The sequence below is a fragment of the Boleophthalmus pectinirostris genome, unplaced genomic scaffold (assembly GCF_026225935.1).
Source record: "Boleophthalmus pectinirostris isolate CB_2022bp ecotype Guang Dong unplaced genomic scaffold, ASM2622593v1 HiC_scaffold_20, whole genome shotgun sequence".
Lineage (NCBI taxonomy): Eukaryota > Metazoa > Chordata > Actinopteri > Gobiiformes > Gobiidae > Boleophthalmus > Boleophthalmus pectinirostris.
The window spans coordinates 24356244-24374389 of record NW_026571153.1 but is presented as its reverse complement, the minus strand read 5'-3'; the positions used below and the strand labels follow the sequence as shown (position 1 = coordinate 24374389).

Here is an 18146-nt window from a genome sequence, read left to right as displayed (position 1 = left end):
GAAGTACAATCCTGTTGTTGTGGCAACTCAGGACAAACTTGAAGGTTCTTGTTTCTTGTTCTTGTTTCAGTGTTTATCAGTCCAACATTTCCAGATTCCTATGTGAATGTACACACACACACACACACACACAGATTGTGGGGTAATTTCAGTTTTACAGATGTCCCTTGGTAAAGCTAATTATGTGCAAATGAGGATCTAGAGCTCCTGCATCCTAAATCTGACAGGGTGACAGGGACGCACGCTGGCAGTGGTGGATTAGCAATAATGAATAGCACCGAGTCCACTTTTGGAGCTGTTTTGTCTTTCAGTGAAATTGTACAAAATTGTTTCATTTAAAACTAATCAAATTAAACATGAGTGACCCTTCCCTGTCACAGGTGTAATTTTAAAGAAAAGAGATCTTGTAGATTTTGCCTTAACTCTGGCATATCTGGACATCTGCTTTAGTTTTCACCTTCTTATATCACAAAAAAAGGTCCTTGGAGATGTGTGAGTCTTTACCACTGATGTTGTTCTGAATTCTCAGCATGACCACTGCCACTTTGGGGTTTGGAGGTGCATGCTGGGACTGCGTGATCACAAATGCAGTTGCAGTGAGGATATGTGAGGCTGAGAATACACCAGGGCTGGGCCTGACACTAATTACAGATGGCAGCTTTAAGCAGACACATGTCAGAGCTTTACTTACTGTCATCTCTGTGATGACAGTAAATGTGTTATTAAAGAGGATGACACGCGCGTGTGAAATGTTACTTTACAAGTATAACATCTTTTCATTGAATTTTTGTTAGTGCCACTCCTAAACTGTAACCCGGTCAAACTTAATGACATGAGGATGAGCAAACCTCTATAAAAATAAACCATTATTCTAAAATACAGAAAACAACAAACAGGTCTAATGCCCATTCACACCTGGAAACCACAATAAAAGACACTATTTGCAAGTCATGGTGAGCTTATCTCAAAAGCACCTTTTTGGAGTGAGACCTAAATGTCGCTGTGTGTCAGATGCCCTCCCTGTGTCTCCATAGGATTTTATTTTGTGTAAAAGCTACTTACCCTGTAGTTTCAACCTCTACAAACTTGTTCTGAAAAGTCACTGTGTGTCAGATGCCCTCCCTGTGTCTCCATGAGTTTTTATTTTGTGTAAGAGCTGTTATAACCCTGTACTTTAGACCTTTACAAACATAATCTGAAATGCGTGGTATTCCTGGAGTATTTTAAAGTTCACTTTTTCTCTCAAATGTTCATGCACTAGACAAATGTATTCGCAATATTTGTCCATCACAATTTCAATTTATTTTTCAAATTTCAATGATCATCTTGAGGTCCGTCAGCAAAGTCACATGGTTTGGAGCAGGCTTCAGACTTCGGAAATAAAAACTTTACTTATTAGTTCTTAACTTACTTCTTAAATATATTAAACTGTATTAAAAATCAGTCTTATTTAGTGATGCACCAATACAGCTTTTTCAGTTCCAACAATTTCTACTTAATTTGGTGCTGTAAGACCTGTTTTAAAAATAAATGATCATTTTCAAATGAGAGGCAGTTTCTGAAGAAAAGTTGAAAATTATGTTGAAAATTGCTGTACGTGGAGTTCTATTTTAGGCTCCCAGAGTGACAGCTCGGGAGAATTCTGTCCAAAATACAGACACTTACAAAACAAATTTTTCTGATACTTTAATTATGATTTCAACAAAGGAAAGGTATTTTCTTTTAATTGAATTTGTCATTCTGGAATTCCCCGGTGTGATGTCATTATTTCCAACTAGGAAGTAATATTTGAAACCTAAATTAATAAGGTGCAGTTAGGTGTGAAATGTAAACTTAAAATTTGTTGATACCTGATATTCAAGGTGCAATGTGTAACTTTTCTGGTGGAGGGACCATCGCCCGCTTGTCTCTACGAAAAAAGTCATAATCTAGAAAAAGTAACAACATCACCATGGAGAAAAGCATTTGCCGTCCCTTCACCAGAAAAGTTTACAATTAAAGGAAGAATACTTTGAAAATGTAGTTACAGAATACTCTAATAAAATGTATTTTGTAACATACTCTGATACATGGTTCAATTGGTGCACTGTCCTCTGAATACTTAGAATACTTTTACACTGAGCTGCATTTAAATGATAGGGTAGACACAATGTAGTATTAAAATAGCTTTGGGTCTGTTTTATTTTTTGTTGTGTATTTCCAGTACTAAAGAAAACATATGCCTCACGTGTATTTTCTATTTTTCCCACTGACTATGAGAAGTTTGAATCTTAAAATGTGTAATAAAAAACCGCAGTATATCCTATAGATTTTAGAAAAGTAACTACTTGAATAGTTACAAAAAATCTGTACTCTGAAGTAAGGATGGACATTCGATTAAATTTTCTTAATCAATCATCGGGAGAATTAACAATCAATTATCGATTAATCATTAACGTTTTTTATATTAAAATTATCATCATTATTATTACTATTTGCACTACTAATCTGCATAAATTCAACTTTACGACATATAAATCATAACCGCTCTAGAGCCACATCAGTCAGTTTGACATTATAATGTGTTTAATGCAGCTTTGAGCAAGTCTCAAAGAAAAGGAAACTTAAAACCTCATGGCTAATTTGCATAAACTAAGCGAAGCAAAATAAAATAAAAAATAACTCTTATGTGCTGATATGGCACGACACAGTGGAATACAGATTAGTGCAGGGGTGGGCAAACTTTTTGGCTCGCGGGCCACATAGGGTCCTAAAATTTGACTGAAGGGCCGGACAGAAGACAGGACATCACGTGTTAAGAGCTCGGCTTCGTTACATTCATATTCAAGCTTACGTAGGACTTCGGACGCGCACTACGCACTTCAACGCTGCCGTGAAAGAATCAGAACACATACAAGTGTATAGACCTATTCCACTGTACACAACAGATGAATGAACGTCATGAGCTAATCATTATCAAATCCTATTATACAGCACCTAGACATCAAAATCCATTGTTTACTGCTACCAACGTACGACTTCAATTGAGGAAAGACTAGACTCTTCAGAATTGCTCACGTGGTTAGCAAAGATAAAGAATCATTTCTTTTTAACATTTTGATTTTTACCTACTTACACTTAAAACAGTGCAGTCTTATATCTTGAACACCAACTACTTCACTCATGGTCCGAATAACTCCTGCCAAGAACACTTTCCCATAAAGCATTGCGGCCAACATAATACGCCGCATCTCAATGTATAAATAGTGCGTCATCTACTGGGAAACGCCGGAAATGCAGGAAAAATAAAACGTCTACAACAGGGGTGTCAAACTAATTTTGGTCCGGGGGCCGTATCCAACCTACTTTGATCCCAAAGGGGCCGGATCAGAAAACTCATGGCATATAAACCCCAAAAATAACAATAAGTTCAAATATTTGTGCAGAGAAACAGAAATATTTTTTAATTGATGAACTCTTTCTTATTATTATATTATAATATTATGAACAACCTGAAACTTTAAGAAAAATTCAATTTCAACATTTAAAATATTTTAGTAGAAAACCACCCAAGGGTACATGTATTCACTTCATTCCCAATATTGTTAAAGGTCCACTGTGTAACTTTTCTGGTGGAGGGGCATCTGTCATCTGCTTGTCTCCACGATGATGTTATTACCTTTCTTGGGATGTTCCACAGTATGGCATTAAACAAATATATCTTGCATTTATTCAACTGTAGGAGTTTTTATTTCTCAAAACTACCACGGAAGAGAGGTTTAAAGGTGGATACATCGTGTTGGAGATTATGTAGGAATAAAAATGCTGGGCATTATCACGTTTTTGGAGCTGCCCCAAATTGAATCAATATTGGGAGAAAATTAAACAAAACATTGAGACATTTAAAGTAACGATCCGTTTAAAATTTGAAACTATGTTTTTAGGCAAACGGACAGATGACATCAAAAGAACAAAAAAATATTCAGGGAACATTCTGCTGGTTGCAAGCAAGAAAGTAATAACCAAAATGGATGAGCGACAAACTACCAAATTTGGAGGACTGGATTAACATCGTGGAAGACATTTAACCAATGGAAAGACTGACACTCACACAAAGATTGGAATACGACAGGAAGGCTGGAAACCATGGAAAGACTTTATTAACACCCGAACATAAAAAAAAAAAAAAAAAAAATCTGTGACAATCCGTTCACTGCCACTCAAGTGTTCAAATGTTATTTTCTTGTTGTTGTTGTTTTGTTTGTTTTTTACTTTCTTACTTTGTACTTTTTACGGAACAAGGGGGAAAAAAGATAAAAAGAAATTATTTTTGAATACTATCATAGCAAGATATGTGAAGTGAAAGAAGGATGAAGGGGGAAAAAAAGAAAAAGCAAATTCTTGTATTCTTTGATTTGAAACTGTCATCTCTATTTGACTGTCAATAAAAATTATACTAAAAAAAAAAAAAAAAAAAAAAAACTACCACGGAAACATGTATTATTACGGTGAACTTCTCCTGACCTGTAACTTGGCCTGGTCATGTGGCCTGCTTGTCTCCATGGAGATAATAAAATTAGATGCCATCCTCTGGGAAAAACAAGCATCTACATAAAGTCAAGCAGGTGGCGGACCCTCTACCAGGAAAGTTACACAGTGCACCTTTAACTGATACAAGAGTGGTGGACGGAAAATAACACTTATTTTCTTAAAACACAGTTAAGGTCTTACACAAGAGATCCAACTGTTATTTAACCTTCAAATAACCACAGCCTTAAAAGGTGTTATCATGTTTTTACGTCATAACAAACATACCTGAAGTTTTAGTTTCATTCACACGTGTTTGACTAATCCTTTATTATTAGTCTGTCTGCATCTCAATCACTCAAAATGATCTGTTCCACCGTGTGATGTCATGTAATTAAGGTGACTGCAATTTCCAAATAAAAAACTGGGACACTCTCGGTTTGTGGTGGTTGGCAATAATAAAATTGCGAAACGAGTGCGTAATTACGGAAAAATGTTATGCACTTGACACTAATGTGAGTCAGTATAGTCACGATTTCTTTGTGCCTTTTGTCATTTTTAAGCAGCTTTTCTGTATTTGACCTAAACAAATTAAACAGGTTATGCCTCTCTTTACTGTTGGCAGGGATCAGATTGGTCAAAAATAGGGACACCTGGGACATTTCTTGGAGAAATCACTGGTTTTGGATAAAGCTGCAGGGACAGGGGACACAGAGCTCAAAATTAAATAAGGTCACTCTAGTTTTCAAGTTAACAGCTACCCTTTTTACCATCAGTTCAGTAGAGACGGCAATCCCAGGACTGAAATTATCTGATGATTCTAGTGAAGGTGTATGGAGTTTAAAAACACAGGAACGCTTCCTGTATCACCACATGACATCACAAGGTGGAACAGAGTGTTTTCTGTTTGAGAGAAGAACTCAGCCTAAATCTGAATGAAACAAAATACAACTCTAGGTCTGTTTGTGATGAGGAAACATAACAAATCAGAACATAGTGTAATATGGGCCTTTTAAATAAATAAAAGTTCAAACATTATGAGATTTTCTAGGCTAAAATGATCTTATTACATCCAACTATGATACTCAATCGGTGCTGCATGTCCAATCTTGTTTAACTTCATAAAATGAATTCAAACTAAATTTATTTTAAAAAATAAAATAAAAAAACAGGCAGTGTTCCCGTGACATGAGCACACTGTAGAATCCCTATAGCTTAAACTGAGCTGTAGGAAAGGTCAGACTTCTATTTGCAGATTTAAAGACCTGGTTTATGGATAATATCTCTGTAATTATGAAACACAAAGATCACCATGTACCATCACAAAGTTCAGTGTGTTCTATCTGTATAAATAAACATGAGCAGATTATTTTTTCATAATAGCTTCACAAAAAGGTACCTGTCATTAGTGAATTCTAAAGACGAGTCTGTTGTCAGTTGAAAGGATTTTAAGACTGAAGATTAACATGACAAGTTTGTGGAGCCAAACCCAAACAAATAATGATAAACTTCAATTTTTGTGAGTTTTTATTTTGGATCTTTCCTTCCAAAACACTAAATCTCCCACAGTTAGAATAATATAGGCCCTTGCCCGCCATCTAATACTCCATAAGGTTTCAGTAAGATGAAAAATGAGCACTGTTGCCATGACAATTTAGAAATCAAATCTCTTTTTAATTTAAGTGCAAGGTTCTCAAAATGTCGCTTATAAGCATAAAGTTGAAAACCTATAAAAACGTAATCAAAAGTAATTAACATTTATATCAAAAGACTTTATTTTAAGAGTATGCATGACAGCATTTTAAAACAGCTTCTCATTTTGTCGTCTTTTGTACAAATACTGAATGGACATGATAAACTGTACAAGGTTTGAAAATACACTTTTGGTAGTAACAAAACAGACTATAAAACACATGGGCAACAACTTCATTTACTAGTAAATTCAGCTCCGAAACAGTGAAAAGGAATGCTGCAATTACAATTCTTCACTGTTTACACACAACAGGGCTTTTCTTTAATTGGGATTATAAAAAGGCTTTAAAATCGCATTATAACTAAATAAAAATGCTAAAACGTACTGGCAAAAAACATGAAAATAAATGCCCACGTTTGAACACTTCGGTTGCAAAGGAAATGCAGATTTTAGAGTAAAAGACGCACAAAATGTATAAATATAAAATGTATTCACAGTATTTACAGATGAGCGCATGGTTAAGCTCAGACCGGTTCTTCCGTTTTCTCTTTTTTCAACAAAGCATTTTCCAGCATGTCCAGGTCCACCAGAGGCAACTTTGCCACTTCAAAAAACACCCTGGAAGACAAGAATTTAAGGTTTTAACAAGAAAGACAGGGGGAAAAAAATTATTTACTTTTTAAAAGGTCCGATATTACACAAATATTTTACATGTATGAGTTACGGTAGTCACAATAAAACATTTGTGACCATACCAGCTTGTCAAAGCCTGATCTTGTCAGACGTCAAAAGGCTGAGATTGATTAATATTTGGATGGGAAACTTGCAGGTGTGGCTATTATAGTAACTCAATTAACATGGAGTGTGGCATGAATGACTAATTCATGCCACTGAATTAGTCATTCACTAATGACAGGCACTTCGGGAGCTTGTATAAATCCAATGATTAATTCATTAATGAATTCATTTAGAAATATACTAATGTAATAAATTATAATATTGAAACTACTTTATGTTGCTGACACAACTATAAAGCGGGATAACCCATATAAACCATTTCTAATTAGAAAGAATCATAAAAATCCATGCATTTCAACAAATAATTAACCATAGGAGTGACTCATTCAACCCTGTACAGCTCCAGTCCTGCTATATTACACGAAAATTAACAAATACTTATTGTTTAACAAAAAAAAATGTATTGAGTGATAAGTCAATATAATGACTATGACAGTCCTAGTATGAGAACTTGTTGCGTATATGTAGTTCTTTTAAACATACTTGTGTCAGTATTTGTTGCGCATCATACTTTTATACATACTTGTGAGAGTACTTGTTGCGTATGGCTTTGAGCCGGTCGTCCAGAGGTGCAGACAGACTGAAGTAGAGTTTTCTGACCACAGGGCTGAGGTCACAGAGGTCGTACCCTGAGTGGAACTGTAAACACGGGGTCTGGACACAACAGAGAGAAAACAGCATGAACATGTCATTTCAAAGCACAGTTGGTTTTGTCAGTGTTAAGTGTGTGCAGCTCATATCTTATGTCATAGAGTGTACTTGTATTTGGGATTTGTCAGTGAAAGTATTTTTGTGAGAAAAACACAATGCACCATACCACTTTAGACCAAAATTTGTCATTGTATGTGTTGTTGTTTTTTTTTTAAATTAGTGTAATGAACTAAACTATTGCCTGATTTAGACCAGTTTTGGCCCTTGTTTACAGTATGTGTGTTGTATAAGTGTTTTTATGTTATGTTGTATTTCATGTATACGCTTGCTCCTAATTAGAGTGTTTGACAGAATGTTTGAAAAGGTTGAAATTAATGTAGCTGAAGAACATGAAGCGTTGCTAACTATCCTGAAGCGTGATAACAATATCGAAGGCAATTCTGTTTAGATCTATGCTAAATGACGAGACTATAGAAAATCTGTTTAGAAGTTATAGTGCTCTGAGGTAAAGCAATATTGATAAACAGGAGGGAAATGTTAGAGAATTTTTGTGTTATAAGTATTACTCATTTAAAGTATGAATCATTTCAAATGTTAATCATTGTACAATATAAGGTTATCAAAATTGCTTTGTGTTTTGTTCAAGCTGTATGTAACATGAACACATCAGCTGATGTGGTTGATGTGTCTGCTGACTCATTAAGCTAAATATTGTAGACGCCGTAGGCTGACACGGGACCCTGGGGAAAGTACTAAGACACTGTCTGTCACCTGGAACATGAAATCAAGTGTGTCATCGGGGGCTGTGTCAGCCGAAGCTTGTTAGTCATAGATAACATTTGAACAACATGTAACCTATTGTGTGATAATTGTGTGATGCTCTACAATAAAAGTGCTGTGGGGAGAAGGGAGCTTCAGTTAGGATGAGGCAGGTAGCTTTCTTCTACTCCTTATGCAAGTAAAACAAACCACTGTGTCTCTGGCTTGTTCTTTAATGATTGAGGTTGGGGTAAATTCCCCGACAGGTTACTAGGCGACAGTTATGACATACAGGTAATTCCATATCTGCTACCCATGTTCATCCAGGAAATAAAAGTATAAGATTCACCAAAATAAAAATATATACAAAACTAGGCAAGATTTTTACTGAAAATCGAAATAATGATGATGTTAACTAACATTTTAGTCGCACATGAATGAAACGTTGTGTTAAAAGCGTGTGTTTAATCGTACCCATCCACCCAGGTCTTTGGTGAGTAGAGCCAGCAGCAGACAGGCTGAAGCCAACAGAGATCCACGCTCCACCACCAGGTCCATCTCCAGAAGACTCATCTCACAGAAGTACCTGGCCAGAGTGAGGGTGTCCATGCCTGCGTTCACACACTGCAGACAGGAGAAAGAAGGTAAGACAGGGGCAGACAGGGGCAGACAGGGGCATGAGGGGGTCAGACAGGCGGGCCTCTGCTCCTGCTCCTGGGGCATTTATTTCGGGTTAATAAGACCAGGCCTTATCTAAATGAATGGTGATTCACCAGTATATGCACTACTGTTGTAGTCAAGTCGAATGGCACTAACCAAGACCAGGACCAGTTTGAGACCACAGGGTCGAGACCAAGACTACGGCCCATTGAGAACACATCGAGACCATCTTTGTCATTTTTTACATTTATTTGTATTTTACAGTTATTTTGGACGAGATATGATATATATATATATATATATATCATATATATATATATATATATATATATATATATATATATATATATATATATATATATATATATATATATATATATATATATATATATATATATATATATATATATATATATATATATATATATATATATATATATATATATATATATATATATATATATATATATATATATATATATATATATATATATATATATATATATATGATATATATATATATATATATATATATATATATATATATATATGATATATATATATATATATATATATATATATAGATATATGATATATAGATATATATAGATATATATATAAAAACACTTAGGCATAAAATAAGCCAAGCAAACTGTATTACACTTAAACACTTGGACCCTCACCCACAGTTTGAGAACCCCTTCTTTAAGAACTTCCACTGGCACTTTACACAAAACTCTTTCAAAGTGAAGAAAGTGAGTAGGATTTTTAAACCTGTATTTTCAAATTCCTAACTGGAATTACATTCTCTTACTGGTTTTACAGTGGTATTTAGCAGCCTCTGCACATTTATCAAGTCAAATGTGCATCGTGACAAACGTATTTGGCATTTTATTAGGCAAACTTCAGTCCATATATCGCAGTAGGCCTGCTCTGTGCTGGTACACAAGTGGACATGCTGTTGCTGCAGACAAGTGCTGGGAGCATGTGTGTTTGTGATGCACCGCACAATGTCCACGGCCTCCAGACAAACGCACATGCTGTTTGAAGCACTGGTACAAGTTTATTTCAATCAGCAGCAGCCGTAATGAAATATGTTCTCACCCCCCTCTCCTACTAAAACGTTTCTCATCGAATTCACAGTTCACGTAGATCACCTGTTTTGGCTTCAAAATGGCGAGAAAAAGATGAGATTTTCCTGCCTAAGGAATCATTCATAAACCTTAGCACTGAACACATATCACACCCAAATATATAAACATAATAACACCAGTGGCAGTACCTTTGCGTAGCGGCGGAGGAAGCGATAGGAGATGGGGATGTTGATGTCGAAGCTGAGTGTCTGAAGGATGCTGCTTTCCATGGAGATTAGCTCCTCCTTCTTGTACGCATCATCACAGATATACAGGAAGTCATCCACACACGGCGGGCTGCGCTCCTGTAAACGCAACCAAAAGCACTGTGTTTGAGGCTTTTTGGACAGAGGAAAGTCAAACTATTTTAAGAGAAATGTGCTCATTTCACATTTTGAAAGAAGTTTGAAATCTGAACTGCTAAACTGATCCAAGAATCCCACACATTTCAGAACATGTTTGTCAAGGTCCAAACTACAGGGTTAGCAGCTTTTAAGCAGAATAAGGCCCAATAAGACACAGGATTAGGTCTCAAAGAACATATTAACATATACACATATTACCAAACTACAGCCTGCTTTATGGGACGCACCAATATTGGTATCAAATATTGGTGCTGATACTGAAAAAAATTCCCGTTCCATGTTATTGGTTAAGCAGATATCCTGACTGGACCTTTAGCTGGATGTTATTAGACTATTAAACAGGCTGATTTAGGCCTAGAACGTCTCTTAATGTTTGAACTTTTATTCATACAAACCTTTTCAGAAAGTGATTTGAAGGATAAAACACATTTGGATCTGTTGCGTAATAAACACCCCAAATATTTGTAATTATTTCTTAAACTCTGACCTCAAACTTGGAGGCGATGAGCATGGCGGTGGAGCCAACCAGCTGGAGCATCTCCCTGTGCACAGAGGCCTTGGACAGATAGTGGTCAGTCATCTTCACGGCCAGGTACAGGGTCTCATGATACAACTCAAAGTTTTCCTGAAAACATAGAAAAGAAATGGCATTTTTAAAGAACCTGTGATCAGTACGAGCGTTCATGGTAAAGTTTAGGTTGGCATCTTACTCCCAGGGAATGCTGCTACAAATAGGGAAATGTGTCCTACATTTGACCCATCCTTAGAAGAATTAGGTCTGTATTATCTAAGCCTCCAGTCACATTCAGAGCTTGCCTGGACGTTAAACCACCAGCATCAGAGACAGCAGATTTACATATAAATGAACAAAGACATTGGTAAAGATAAAACTCTCTCGGCTCCCCTGTGGGCAGAGCAAACTCGCATTAGCTTCACAAAGACTGTCGTTTTAGTGCTGGGAGCAAATTCACTTGAAGCAACAGCCAAATCCATATGAAGTCACCTCTACCAGTAATTCTATTTTTTTTTCACAGCTCCGTCACTTGCTTGTCCACTTCGAGGTTTAATTGATCTGCCTGGAATGTTCCGCAGTACGACAATAAACTCATATCTCCGCCCAGACAAGCAGATGACGTCACCATGACAAGTTGCAAGTATGATCTGTGAAGAAGCGAGCCCTCTGTCTGTAAGAATGTATGTTGGTCAGGTTATTTTTGAGCCACCTCTAAAAGAAAATATGGAAGAAGAAGGAACATTCCAGGCAAAATAACAACATCTCCATGGAACAGACCTCTACTGCCAGAAAAGTTACATGTTACACCTTTAAATAACCAAAACACAATGTCCCTCACCTGAACTTCGACGAGCCAGTCTATGAGGATGGCTCTCATCTCGGGGTTGAGACTGGACTGCAGGGACATGTAGTTCGGCAGCACGAACTTCTCCTGTGGATCAAAACCAACTTAAATCTGATCTTTTTTTTTTGTTTGCTTATAGTTTGAGAGTTTGGTGAAGTGTGAGCGACCTCTCTCTGTTTGAGGTAGTCGAAGATGTCTTTGGCGTATTCTGGACACATGACGCAGTCCTCCCTGTTCTCCGCGTCTATGTCAAACTCAGCTGGGATCTGGAAAAAGACAAAATTATTGTTTTGAAATGCTATATTCGCAGAAAGCAACATGTACGGTTTTAAATAAACATGGTGATCTAAATATGGCATGTGTTAGCAATTTTTAAAAAACCTATAGAAGTGTAATAAGTAAATGTAAGTAATACCCACACTCCATTACACCTTCACTGGAATAACTTGGATGATTTCAGCCCTGGCATTTACAATCTTTACTGAACTAAACTGTAGCTGTTAACTGGGAACCTACCACTACATGACATCACAAGGTGGCACAGAGCATTTTGAGCTTTGGAGATGTAGATAGACTAATACTGCAGGATTACTCAAACATGTGAATGAAATAAAATACAACTCCAGATGTGTTTTTGAGGCGGCAACAACATTCTACGGCTTAAAGCTCACAAGAGTAAATTTTGCATAATATAAAACTTTTAAAGATTTTAGTGCATTATCGTCAGACTTGAAATAATTCAGAGCATTTAAGGTGTGCCGCCCAAGTTACTATTGGGTCCATTTTAAAAACCCAAATGTTTTGTGGTTCAGTGTTTCACCTGCTGTCTCCGGAGGTGTGCTGGTACTTTTTGGACAGTAGAGGGCGCAGCATTGGACTCCAGCTTTTCGACCGGAGTCGCTGTATCCTCTTGGACTTCCTGTTTAACTTCCTGCTTGACCTCCTGCACTTCTAGCTTGACCTCCTGCACTTCCTGTTTGACCTTGACCTCCTGCTCTTCCAGCTTGACCTTGACCTCTTCAGTTTTTTCGATCTCGACAGACGACTCATCAGAGCTCACAGAGGAGGACCTATGACACAAACAGTCACAGGTTAAAAGGTGCTTGTACCAATTTTTTACTTTCTAAATTAGACTGAGACAGAATATAGCTGACTTATTTTAACCAAGAGCTGTTCATGCAATATATCTGTACTATATTATACTGCCTGCATGATCTGATCAGGTCAAAAAGTAAAAAAGAAAACAGAACAGTACAAAAAGCACAGCTGTAGTTTAACCGTTTGACAGTTTGAGGTCCTTATGATCCGGTTACAGACACCAAATGTAGAAACTACTGGCTGGTCAGACCCCTTCAGCGGTGAAAAGTCAGTAGATAACCATGTTCTTACTTGATGAGGTTGACTTGGTTCTTGGCCGACACGGAGCTGGAGGCGACTGCAGACTTCTTCACAATTTTCTTTGAGGCCTCCTTCTTTCTCCCGGGAAGACTGATCCCAACTTTATGAGCCTGGAGCAGACCAATGAGCACAGGAAAGCTATTTTATACTGTATTTTTTTTGTCCCACTCTCTCCCTTTCTAAATAGATGCTTGACAAATTCAGAATGTCATTATACACAACCAGAGTTTGGAGTTGAAAGTAGTAACCTTGTGCAGCAAGATAGATTCTCGTGATATTTGTGAGTTCACAATCTCACGAGAATCCATCTTGAAGGATTTCCAGTGTAAGGTTAAATAGGCAACCAATCACGTCACATTGAGGCACCAAGAACGCTCAAGAATACCAAAACAAACATGGCGACGCCAACAGATGTACTACAGCGTACAGTATTTTTGTATGTATATGGAATTATTTAGTTTGTGAAAAACGTGCAGAAGATAAGCGCTTTGAGCATTTGTGGACAGGGAATACTGTATGCCTGTGCTTTTCTCTTAACTGGAATCAACTTTTTTTTCAGCTTGTTCTGCTGTTTTGACATTTCAATCAGTCAGATTTAAATAGTTGCCATGACGCTCAGCGAGAGCAGAGTGATTATTCTGGATTAAGCATCTGAAAAGAATCTATTATTGGACCATCCCTAGTTTCAATGCAGATTATTTTAGCACTTGAGTACAACTACAATGTCAACACACAGACATAAAAGTGCCACCTCATTCTCTCACAGAGGCGCAGTACATCAGTCTAACAATGAAACGGGTTTCAGCGACGCTCGGCTAAAGTGAGGTCCGTTTCACACCACAGTGCAGAGACATTCACAGTTCAGTGTGGAGAAGAGATCCAGAAACCAGCCAAGGTCAAGGGAAAGGCTTTTGGTGATACAGTTTATTCAATATTGATACTTTGCAGGGACTGGGGGTGTTCTAATCGTTTCTATGGTGGAATATTGATGGTGACATAATGTACATACAAGCCAACACTGTCCTCAATTGTCTGAAAGCTCAAGAAAACATACAAAATGGATTTAAACAGCACATTTGCAGGAGCCTGTGATCAATACGAGTGTTCATGGTCCTGTTTAGGAACTTGATTTTCAACAAAAAGATGAGGGTGACTAACTGAAAAACTACTGGCTAATACTACCTAGATTATGACTGTTATTTTAAGTGTGAGAGACTTGTTTAACAGCCTAAATTCAAATTCAAAAAATTTTCAGTTTTTCAAATGAAACTTGAAATTAAATCAAGTTGAAATTCCACCTAAACCAGCTTTTTCTGTTAAGATTGTGTTCAAATAAAGGTCAGATTAAAGTCCAACAAGCTTCAGATAGAGCAGTGCCTCTAGATAGCATCACACCCCCAGGGAATATTGATGGCATCACCTGCAAAGTATCAATAAAAGACTATTTCTTTTTATTTATTTATTTTTTTATATACAAAAAATACATTGATAACTGAACCAAATCCTCAGTGGATCCATTCTCAACAAACAAACTGGCACTTGAAGCTAAAACTGCACCACACCCACTGTACTGTACTTATCCAATCTCTTCTCAAAACACTTTCAAAACATGCATTTAAAGTAGTGAGTGTGGTGGAACTTACATTTGTGATGTCGATGAACGCCGTCCTCTTTTTGGGCGCTCCAGTGGGCGGAGAGGACGACCTTTTGACCTGTGACCCCTCCTCCTGAAACAACAACAAAAACACTGTAATATCACAAAAATCATTGACCCTTACAGACAATAACAGGGGCTATGAATCAAATTTATAAATGGTGATTTAAATTATTCCTGTAAAAATACAAAAATGTTGTAATCAAAAATGCAATCAACACTTTGTATAGAAAAATATGGTTTAGACCTGTGGTTTACACATCTACAAACATGTTCTAAAATGCATGAGATTCTTGTATTAGTTTTGCTTACAATGAGCATAGAATCTTACTTTTTAAACATATCCAGATATAATGGAAATTGCAATATGTCTAAAAAAAATAAATACATTTTTAAAAATGTAGTCGTACTAAGTTGGATTAAAAACAAATATATTCAGGTCTAGTTAGGTTAATTTTAACAGTACAGATGTAATAGTTTCTGTGCGAAAAGTTTGTGTAATTAGCAATTTCAAACATCATAACCAAACAAACCACATTTAATCTTTTCACTTTGTAAAGTACCATACAAAGATTGGACAGCAACATGAAGCACAGTTGGCTGACCAGGTTTCTAAACCAAAATACTTCCAAAATAGATCACAGTAAAATTAAATAAGGGAAATACGGAAAAAATAGACTGAAATTTTGACTTGCTGTCATGTAAAGCTTGGACTCTGTGAGTTTAATGATAATTTTCTGATTAAAAAACAATTAAATCAATGCCAATGCACAAGATAACAGGCTTTAGTTAATGCTTAGTTTGGTTTCTGAATTATAAATTGCTATGAATTCAAGAAACTGACAATAATTTTTACATATGTGTTGAGACGTGTAACCCTGGTCCCATTTAAAATCATGTAAAGTATTTATCCATCTACAGCTGAGGTTGCGTCATTGGTCCAAGAGAACAAAAACCGCACAACAAAAACTCAACCAACATATGCAAACAGCGGTGCAAAATGTGAATAAAATCTGGTATTATAATTTAGAACTAGAATTACCAGGTTTTCTTCCGATCTTGTGCTCAGTTTGGGCAGTCTACTCGCTGCAGACACCGTTGGCTTCTTCCCCCTTGTAAACGGCATGTCGTCTAGTCTTTTTCCACCGATCTGCAAAACAAAACACAACAATATAACTTCATGCACATGCTAGCAATACAATACAACCAGTTTTCTATTTGCTTTTGTAAGTTAAATCTAGTTTTTGGCATAAATTTGGGCATAACAAACCGCGAAAATTCAGTTGTTGTATAGTTATGGATAGGATTTCAACACGTGAATGCAAAGTATGAAAAATTACGCACGATTTGACGCATTTACCTGCACAAAACTGCCTTGATCCTCTTCGTGTGCTCTCGTTTTGCTCGAAATCCGTGTGTAATTCGGTTAAAAGCGTTTAAAACCCACCTTTGTCGCGTTTTGATTGAGAGAAACGAAAAATAGACCTCCTCCGCTTTGCAGATTTGAATGACTGGAATTTGAGAGATTCGACCAATCAGAGCGCTGCTAGGGATGCCGTTGTCCAGGGTGCGTTTGTTTTGTCTTACACGTAAGCCCGGTATGAAGAAATATAACATTTAGCTAACTTAAGCTTCATTAGATTGTCATTTAGAGTTCAATTATTAATCTTTATATTATATTTGACTATTTTAAGTGGCAATATTTCGAAATAGAAAGTTTAAACACGGTTCAAACCACAAGCCCGCCCATCCCACTTAAATTGAATGAATAAACTCTATGCTATTTGTCTCAAGTCTACCACTTTTCACACTTAGACACTCATAACTGATTTAAATAGTACTTGTTACCATATTTTGCTTGTATTGTAATTTATTTATCAAAATAACAACGGTGGGAAATGAATATACGTCCCTGCGCAGTGTACTAAACATAAATTCAAACGCACCGTCGGAGTCTGGCAAGTGGATTTTTCAAACGCGTTTCGTCCAATAGGAGCTCAGTCCGGTTTATTGATGTTTTGGTCCGGGTGGCGTGGAGGGGGAGGCACACACAGCTGATTGTCTCACTGTTATTTTTGTTTTGCAGACGGATCTCTACATTAGGAGCAGAACTGGCATCAAATAATTACATTTGGCAAATTACAAAGGCTGCAGTTTTTTTGAAGTACGCTGCCCACGTTCCTCCGTCAACAAAATAAATGCCCTCTCTTATTGTCTTAAACGGCTAACTCTGTAGTTTAGATCTGTACAAACATGTTCTGAAATATGATTATTTGTCAGTTCATATTTCTGCATGGACTGATATGTAAAAAAACAAACAAACAAAAAAAGCCAACAAAACATACACACATTTGCCACAAGATGGTGCCAAATGACAATGGTCTAGTCCAGTGTGTCAAGCGTTCCGCACCAAATATAACCAAGGTCGTCTTTTTTGAGTACCACCAGGTCTATAACAGGACTGTCCCAGGTCTAATCTAGGACTAATCCAGGTCTAGAAGTGCACTACACCATTTCCCTTGTAGTTTTAAATAAGAAATGATCCAAAAAAGGGCAAAAAAAATGTATTACATTTAAAACCCAGTGTCGCTCTGACTGTGCACATTGATACTTACACGTTATTTTGTTTACAGTGACAGGTTTTCATGTTTTCACCTTCTTGTCTCCATGGAGATGTTATTGCTTTGCCAGGAATGTCTCGCAGTATGGCATTAAAGGTGCACTATGTAAGTGGGGAGGGTCTGCCACCTGTTTGTTTGTCTCTATTGAGATGTTATTGCTTTGTTTGGAATGTTCCACAGTATGATATTAAACTTATCTATTTTCATTGAGGCAGATGACACCGCAAGACCAAGGTACAGGTCAGATCTGTGGAGAGGCAACCCTGCTTACAGTAAGAATGCATGTTTTTGAGCAATAAAAACACTTGCAATTAAACAAACGACAGATAGATATGTTTACATTCCAGTCAAAGCAATCATATCTCCATGGAAACAAGCAGCTAAACATGCATTCTTACTGTGAGCGGGGTCGCCTCTCCACAGTCCTGACCTGTAACTTCTCACCTGTTTGCCTCTGTGAAGATAAATAACTTTAATGCCAGTGAAGATTACAGACCAAGCCCTGCTATCTCCACTGAGACGAGTATGTGGCTGACCCTCCACCAGAAAA

At 37.0% G+C, this 18146-nt stretch overlaps 1 protein-coding gene across 4 annotated transcripts; it reads right to left on the bottom strand.

The window, feature by feature from the left end:
* Positions 1 to 6257: 6257 nt before the first annotated feature.
* Positions 6258 to 16496, bottom strand: ccnb3 (cyclin B3). 4 transcript variants are annotated; one of them, XM_055156385.1, is made up of 12 exons: positions 16336 to 16496; positions 16018 to 16125; positions 14965 to 15048; positions 13313 to 13431; positions 12744 to 12993; positions 12091 to 12189; positions 11918 to 12010; positions 11053 to 11190; positions 10350 to 10505; positions 8882 to 9031; positions 7521 to 7651; positions 6258 to 6817 (listed from the first exon to the last, which is right to left on the bottom strand). In XM_055156385.1, the coding sequence occupies exons 2-12, from the start codon at positions 16099 to 16101 to the stop codon at positions 6724 to 6726; spliced, it is 1398 nt and encodes a 465-aa protein (XP_055012360.1). In that variant the 5' UTR covers positions 16102 to 16125; positions 16336 to 16496; the 3' UTR covers positions 6258 to 6723. The 4 variants fall into 4 exon arrangements, with proteins under 4 accessions (XP_055012360.1, XP_055012362.1, XP_055012363.1 ...); XM_055156387.1 differs by having other exon boundaries at positions 14965 to 15045; XM_055156388.1 differs by having other exon boundaries at positions 14965 to 15045; positions 16423 to 16493.
* Between the last annotated feature and the right edge of the window lie 1650 nt (positions 16497 to 18146).